We start from the raw sequence: 8,685 nt of genomic DNA, 5'->3' as shown, positions 1-8,685 counted from the left end.
TTGAATTTTTACCGCGTGGGGATGTTAGCAGAGGAGATGATGCAGTGTTAGCAGTGCCCTTAAAGCTCATAGCAAAATGTACGCAATGTATGGTGTTATCATAGGTGGCTTATTGACATAGACAGTCAGACATGAAAAATTATGATTTCCAGATTTTCTTTATTTATTGTGCTATAGAAAGAGCTACCTTTATGCAAAAAAACAAGTTTCTAGGAAAGCCGGAAGTGCCCTATAACTTTTTCTGTTAAGCGATTTGTATGGACACACTTTTTAATGACTGTAGCTTTTGATTGCCTTGACTTAGAAGTTTGATTTTTTCACAGCTTTCGGGACTATTCACCTGAGTTTAGAATTTTAATCTCAATTCGATACCGATACTCCACGTGTTTACAAGATAGAGGATCTTGACAGACAGACAGACGTACGGACAGCAAAGTGATCCTATGGGTTCCATTTTTTCCTTTTGAGCTACAGAACCCAAAAAACATTTTTCCCGGCGCTTTCAAAATTTCGACCTATAATATGGGGATGAAAGTTCTTAAGGAATTCCAAACAAATTTACTATAAGTATGTTTATCGGAAATATGTGTAGCTATGCTTAGTAAAAATGCTGTTTTAATTATAATCCTACCCTCCTAACTTACATAAAGGACGTAAGATGTCAAGAATTCACTATGAAGAATAATAATTAGTCCTTTTGTGTTGATAGGGTAGAATACACGTCGTTGGGCTAAAATGTGGCTACCCACAAAATATTTATGTTTTACCAAAGAACATGGATGTATGGATGGATGGGAGAACAAAAAAAAATAGTTTATATTTATAGCAATGTGTTAAATAGGTTATTTTCAGTAAAACTGTGGAAGTTTCTATGTGCTATTATTGGCAGAATAGATATCCTAAATAAATTAAATACTTCCCAAAGTTATTATTCCACGTGGACGAAGTCGCGGGCAAAAGCTAGTACTTTATATATAATACATATCTAAATGTGGCGTTATCTGGAAAAGGGACCTTATTGTCGGTTCTCGAAATTTTATTCTATATTAATAAGCAGGGTCTAAATTCTAAAGACACAAGTTTTTAAATCGTTTTTTTATGAGTTAAATCATCCCTTAAAGTTTAATGAGAAAAAGACCTAACTGTCGGTGTCGCTATCGTATGCTTTCTGTGCGCTCGGTATCGGTTTGGAGGAGGTGTCGGTACTTGTCGGCGCGTATTTACTGTTTATCTAGCCACCCCCCCCCCTCTAAAATCTAAACTGTTGGGTGGAAAAATTTAAAAAGTTCAGGATGGTAGGTTTAGTTTACAAGGAAAATTATAAGTAACGGCTAAGATCGCTTGACAATTTTATTATTAGTAGTTCAAGAATAAATAGCAGCCTAAGGTATAAAATATACCTAAACTTGGAAGATTCCTTACACAATACTTTGATACTCAAAAACCTAATGCAAATACTGGTACAGAACAGAAAACACTCTTCCTATGTCTTAAAAAAAACTCCTACATGCTCTAAGGGGCGTTTAAGTAAAATACATAACACAATTTTTGGAGATTTTTGACCTCTCCATGTAAGGCGCCGTAACATTTTTCTTCGTTTCTTCTTCATTTTTGCGTCGGGGTTAAAACCGGCATAAAATGCGTTTCATTAGAGTAAGGTAAATTATCAATAACTGGCCACCATTAGGAGGTAGCCAGTTATTGACGATTTACCCCAATTTGTGTCTTTAGAGGTTGATTTATAATAATAATAACAATCAATAGTAACAACTACAAATCAAAAGTATTTTTATAAATCTTATTCTTAACTATGTCACTCCGTGATGTCACTTAACATTTTACGTCCAACACTAAGGTCCCTTTTCAAATACGTTAATCATTTAGTGTTGGTTAAGACAAAATTATAAGTTTTTGGTAAGAGTTTTAATACAAGTGTTCTTAAATTAAGACTATCAACCTATTTTAGGTACTTTAAACACTGGCAAGGTAAACATTATTAATTATTATTAGTATAGGAAAACATTTATACAATTACAAAATCGTACTTGAAACCTGAAAGCCCATACAATCTACTCCTCAAATGGGCCAATCAACTTTATTACCGACACTAATCTGTCCGCGACATTTTTCAAACAATTGCAGATTTTGTAAGTAAAGATGTTTTTTCTGTAATTTAATAGATGGTGTACATGAATACATGCCATCCTAGGTAAGATCAACCTATTAAACCATGAAATATCTTGTTGGCAGTACGTTTTTTTGGTAACGCCAGAGACAATTTTGGTAACGCAGGAGACGTCCAAAGTGTCGGTAAAATAGTTGATTGGCCCTAATAGCATGTTATCTATGTAACTTCCAACAACAACATACTTTTATTGGGTGTATAAGTTTGATTTCAATTGTCTCATAATCATCTTTTCTGACTTTTGATTTTCAACATAAAAAAAAAAATCCTATTAAACCTACATGCATGTTTCTTATATGGTTTGATAGCTAAATGTATGTAGATTATGGGAATATCAATAACTCAATACCGACAGTAGGGTCCCTTCACGCTGATAAGGCCACAAATACATATTAAACATCCAAGACCCGATAACATCAATATACAAACCTTTATGTAATCTGCATGACCAGGGCAGTCTGTGTGACCGTAATGTCTACTTTCTGTTTGGTACTCCACATGGGCAACGTTGATTGTGATACCTCGGGCTTTCTCCTCAGGGGCATTATCAATATCTGAGTAGCCTTTCTTTTGGGCCAAATTGAGATCGGCTAATACTGTAATGTAAATTTTACATGTAATTTAACATAAGCGGATATTTAATTAAAAAAATAATTTGATTACATATGTAGTCCATTTATGACCTCCAGAGGTGTCTCTAGTCCAGAGGTTGTCAAACAGTGTGGCGCGTATATTTTCAGGTGTGACGCGATCGCCGCGAAGTGTATGCGATTCTTACAAAAGGTGTCAATGAGACCCTATTTATAATGGATATACTCTATGGAACCTTTTAGGTACTCTGCGCGCGACTCCGACTCGCACTTGGCTATGTTTTACTGGTGTGCGTGAAACTTTAATTAACGAAAAATGTGCCATTAAAACCAAAAGGTTAAAAACGCCTGCTCTAGTCCATGTAGCGCCTGTGTGCAATCAGTACTTTAGCACCCTATGGCCATGGGCCATGATCCATTGCCGGCGCCCCTAACACCATTGCACCTGTGTGCAACACACCCTGCACAATAGGTGAAGCAGGCTCTGATGATCTCTCATTTGCAGACATGAATAATAACACCTAATTGGACATCATCTCAGCCTATATACGTCCCACTGCTGGGCGGGCACAGGCCTCCTCTCAGAACCAGAGGGCTTGGGCCGATTTGTAACCAAATTGTGACATGCAAATTTTTTTTTCCTAATTAAATTAAATTAAAATTTAGACTTGGTAAATACAAACATTTTGCATACTAGCCTTTAATAGTACATTGATAGCCAAGGGTGGAAAGTGACCCATTTCACCCGAGATATTTCTGGAGAATAATAATAAATTAAATTTACTGATATCCAACCTCCATCATTTTCGCACTGGCCACTTGCCATGGCCGACTATAAAAAAAAAAATAGTTGCTCACGACAACCAAGGACTGGAGGTTGACCTAACTAAAGAAAGAGATGGAATATATTTGTGACATAATAAAAGTCAAAGTCTTGTGTGAAAAAAAGAGTGTCATTGATGTAACTCAATTATCTTTGACTCCGTGGCTAATCGTAAAAGAAATTAAATAAAATACTTTCCACCTTAGAGATGAAAATGCAATTTTCCACCTGACTATTTATCCATTAAAATAAAACTAACACCAATGACCGTAAAAGTAACAAAAAATTTGGAACTGAAATAAAAAATACAAAAAGATTCCAAAAAAACCAATCTTAAAATAAAACTTTCCGAACAGGAGCAATGAAAAATATTTTTTGTATTAGTACTCAATATTATCTCAGCAACATTATGTATCTAACAAGATAAATCTAACTTACCTTTGGTTATGGCAGCAGTTAGGGTGGTTTTTCCATGATCAACATGTCCAATTGTACCAACATTGCAATGCGGTTTAGTTCTCTCAAACACTTGTTTCTCAGCATAGTTCCTTCGTAAAACAATGCTCAAAGGACTGAGGCCAGGCAAACCTGTACTCCTAAGATGAGAGCCTGAACCTTGTTTGAGTACTATTTTTAGGGCTGGAAATAGAAAATGATCAATGTTAAGCAAATCGGCAAAAAGATCAATAATTCTAACCTATAACATAACATAACACAACTTACATGATATCGGCATTTACATATAAATCAGCAATAATAGTTAGGTGGTGTGTTATATTGTGAATAACTGTAGTCTTTTTATAGTAGTAGTATTCAATCAGGGTGATTGATCTTTTACATAATATTCTAAGAACATAACCAATATCAAAGTATGGAAACAACTCAATTTCGATGAAAGAATATTACGAAAGAGCAATATGAATTTCATTGATTTAAATTAGGCAGTATATACAGAATAAGATAGACAAAAAGCTCAAATTAACCTAACATAGGCACAGTAAAGGTATCTTACCAGGGTTAACCAAACTTTTGGCAAATGATAGCGTAGCCATTTCGCAATTTTAGAACTGCTGTAGGAATTTCAATCAATATTATTATAAATATTTTACCGACGTTATTAAAAGGCCGGTAATTAAAGTAGAATTTAATAAGATTTCTTTCTGCGACACTTTTCATGACTTTTCCTACTTTTTTTAAAAAGATCTGTGCGTGCCACAGGCCACAGACGCAGTTAACGCTTGGTTAACGCAGTAGTAAAATCAGTAAAATGTATTGTATGTATCAGGGCTTGTTAACGTTACCAAATTCACACTATAAGTAACGTTAAATAACGGTAAAAATCATACATATACCTAGTACCGGTAAAAAAATATAACGTTAAATGGTAACTTAACATATAGTAACGTTACCTGATTAACGTTATTTTTACCGGTAAATTTACTTTACATTGTAGGGCTAGTTAACGTTACCCAATTCACATTATTATAACGATACCGAAGTAACATTTCGGTAATATTTGCTATGCTACCGAGTGTTGCCAATTTAGCGACTGTCGCTAGAACTAGCGATTTTTGCTTAAGTGTTAGCGACCAAAAAAGGTTTTGACGACAAAAATGGTTTAGCGACTTATCTGGCGACTTTTTAACCGACTTCAAAAAAGGAGGAGGTTCTATGTTCCAATGTTAGTATTTTTATTATGTATGTTCGCCGATTACTCAGTCAATTGTGGATCGATTTTCAAAATTCTTTTTTTATTCGAATGGATAGTCTTTTGAGGTAGTCCCATTGTCACCAAGTCAAGATCTGATGATGGAATTTTAGGGAAATCGAGGGCAAACCTCAAATTTTAAATGCACACCTATGGCGATTTTGGCATTTTTAGCATTAAAATAAGCATTTACATTCAGAAAGTATCATTTGGTAACTTATACCTGATGAAGAAGACCGTGATGACCAATGGAACTCATCAAAGCTAAGTAATGCTCGCTCGTCTATAAACGATCATGATGAATATACCTAGATAAGCGACTAAGAAGGAGCTTTAAGTTAACTGATCTGATGCTGAAGCTGGAAGGTAGGCAACGGAACTCTGTTATAAAACAACGTACCTAAGCCGTGTTTGGGCTTAATGGAATCGTTGTGAGATGTTCTTTGGCTACGAATCACTAAAATGTGAGAAATAAAGAAAAATTATAACAAAAAAGAAAAAAATAACGGAAAATGGAACTGACTACAAATCCCTTGAAAATATTTTTTTAGGTACAGTCACCAGCATTAATATCTGCTACAGCGGAGTGTGCAAAAACATCTGACACGTCCTTCCGGCCCTAGAAATAGAGTCGTATCAGATATTTATGCAGATTTGTTGTGTCGGATATTGGTGCTGGTGACTGTACCTAGTAGCTCGAAGTCGGTGACTCAGCACGACCCAGCAGGATGGAACCCATAGTATGTAGGTGAGGTAGACGACTATTGTTTCATTCCTGCAGGGCTACTACGAAACCCGAAACTCGAAGTTCGTGTCGTGGGGTCCCTCTGACACTTATACTATTTAATACGAGAGCGAGCGAGAGGGACGGTATGATTTGAACTTCGATTTTCGAGTTTCGTAGTAGCCCTGCACAGTTGTGTTTCAACCGCGCGTTGATTACATTACAACGCCATGCAATGACAAAGTTTTCGGCGAAACTGCAAATGACAGCAGATCCACTCTGAAAAAGGATGGAGTGTCGTATTTCAAGTTTCCTTTAAATTTACGAAATTGCATAACTATCTTGATGTTTTTTTAGCATTTTGCTAAAAAATTACATTTCAATTGCTAAAACAAAATATGCTCGCCCCGTGTTCGTATATGTCTTTTTCGCACCTTAATCAAACTCTCGAGAACAAAAGAGACAGTCTAGCTTCCGCGGAGTGGAGAAAGCTGTGGACTTGAATAGTCTATTTTTTTATTTTAATGTTGAACGTAATTATTAATAACTTAATTTAACTTTGTTTTTCTATTAATTTCATTTTATAATTGCTGTGTTAATAAATTATTATTGAGAAAGGATACTATATTCATTTTGTCTGGCTTTTTTTTAACATTAATACATTGCCAACATGAAGTTAAACATAATTTGTTAAAGAAAATAAAGATCATTTTCCCAAAAAAAGTGATTCAAAGACAAATATACGATCTCAATATAAGTATGACATATGCACTGTCCGACCCTCTAGCTATATACTCAAAAAGAGCACTTATGTAAATGGAATAAAAGTTTATAATCACTTACCTGAATATTTAAAATCATTAGATGGTGCACAATTCAAAAATAAACTTAAACAATTTTTAGTGTGCGAGTGCTTTTATGATCTAAATGAATACTTTTTGAAAAAATATTAGAATTCATGTAAAAATAATAAATTATAATTATATTTAAGTAATAAATTGTACGTCCGAAATGGGCAAACTGTTGAAACTTCTCATGCATAAATGTTAACATAATTTGTACACGGTTTTGAACAATAAACGTTCCTTATTTCTTAATGAAAGTTTAGAAATTTCATTGTTCGCTATATACAATTCAGCATGTAAGTCATCTACTTGGTTTTTAGGGTTCCCTTATAGTTACGGAACCCTTATAGTTTCGCTCTGTCTGTCTGTCCATCCGCAGCTTTGCTCAGGGACTATCAATGCTAGAAATCCGTACTTAATTTTGCAGTAATATATATGTAAATGAACTAAAATAATTTCCTTGCTTGCTTGCTTGGAAATTATTTTAGTTCATTGATATGGACCTCCGCAAAGTAATACATAGACAGACACATTTTAAGTAGGTTTAAATAAAAATATATGATTAACGATTACATTTATTTACACATCTAAGCCATACCTACATACCCTATAGTACTAGGGTTTTGCGAAAGTCAGCCCTGTGTGTCTTACGCACACATTGACGCGTGTACAGACGTCGTCGTGCCTATGTAGATTCAAGGACGCGTATTTTGTATGGCGTGGCCGCCCTGTGGCGCCGTTGTACGTTCACGACGCCGTAACGTGCACCGCGCGGCACCGTGGCCCATCGGCCGCCGCGCCATTTTACGTTGATGACGCCGCAATGTGGACATGTGGCCGGCAGGGCTACTACGAAACTCGAAGTTCGTATCGTACCGTCCCTCTCACTCTCGTATTAAATAATATAAGCGTCAGCGGGACGGTACGATACGAACTTCGATTTTCGAGTTTCGTAGTAGCCCAGCGGGCCCTTCAGTCCCAAAGTAAGCAAAGTTTATGCTATGGGTACCTAACCTACTAAGCATCGAATAAACAAACATTCAACATAATTTTAAACATTTAACATTATACAGTATACATACTTAAATTAGTACATTACTGCAGAGGCCATGAAGTAAGGGATTGATGGACGAGTTCGGGGTAGACGGATAAAACGAGTCCAGCAATCCCTGTTCTGGCCGAGGTTTGTGTAGTGCTTCGCATCGCATCGCATCGCATCGCATCGCATCGCATCGCATCGCATCGCATCGCATCGCATCGCATCGCATCGCATCGCATCGCATCGCATCGCATCGCATCGCATCGCATCGCATCGCATCGCATCGCATCGCATCGCATCGCATCGCATCGCATCGCTTCGCACCGCTTCGCATCGCTTCGCACCGCTTCGCATCGCTTCGCACCGCTTCGCATCGCTTCGCACCGATTCGCATCGCTTCGCACCGCTTCGCATCGCTTCGCACCGCTTCGCATCGCTTCGCACCGCTTCGCATCGCTTCGCATCGCTTCGCATCGCTTCGCATCGCTTCGCATCGCATCGCATCGCATCGCATCGCATCGCATCGCATCGCATCGCATCGCTTCGCACCGCTTCGCATCGCATCGCATCGCATCGCATCGCTTCGCACCGCTTCGCATCGCTTCGCACCGCTTCGCATCGCTTCGCACCGCTTCGCATCGCTTCGCATCGCTTCGCACCGCTTCGCATCGCTTCGCATCGCTTCGCACCGCTTCGCATCGCTTCGCACCGCTTCGCATCGCTTCGCATCGCTTCGCATCGCTTCGCATCGCTTCGCATCGCTTCGCATCG

General features: G+C 37.6%; 1 protein-coding gene across 1 annotated transcript; it reads right to left on the bottom strand.

Moving 5' to 3' along the window:
- Positions 1–2,512: 2,512 nt before the first annotated feature.
- Positions 2,513–4,792, bottom strand: LOC141445578 (elongation factor Tu-B-like). Its single transcript, XM_074111414.1, has 3 exons — positions 4,611–4,792; positions 4,037–4,237; positions 2,513–2,781 (listed from the first exon to the last, which is right to left on the bottom strand). Exons 1-3 carry the CDS (start codon positions 4,648–4,650, stop codon positions 2,528–2,530), a joined length of 495 nt encoding a protein of 164 aa, XP_073967515.1. The 5' UTR covers positions 4,651–4,792; the 3' UTR covers positions 2,513–2,527.
- Positions 4,793–8,685: the final 3,893 nt, after the last annotated feature.

Source organism: Choristoneura fumiferana, chromosome 2 (genome assembly GCF_025370935.1).
Source record: "Choristoneura fumiferana chromosome 2, NRCan_CFum_1, whole genome shotgun sequence".
NCBI lineage: Eukaryota > Metazoa > Arthropoda > Insecta > Lepidoptera > Tortricidae > Choristoneura > Choristoneura fumiferana.
This window is presented reverse-complemented; position numbering and strand designations above follow the sequence as displayed.

Bases quoted from the DNA above. Each gene is read 5' to 3' on its own strand.
- LOC141445578 (XM_074111414.1), bottom strand. From the start codon at position 4,650: ATGGCTACGCTATCATTTGCCAAAAGTTTGGTTAACCCTG. The intron at 4,238-4,610 runs GTAAGATACCTT...TTCTATTTCCAG, and splicing joins CAAAAGTTTGGTTAACCCTG to CCCTAAAAATAGTACTCAAA. The intron at 2,782-4,036 runs GTAAGTTAGATT...TTTACATTACAG, and splicing joins AACTGCTGCCATAACCAAAG to TATTAGCCGATCTCAATTTG.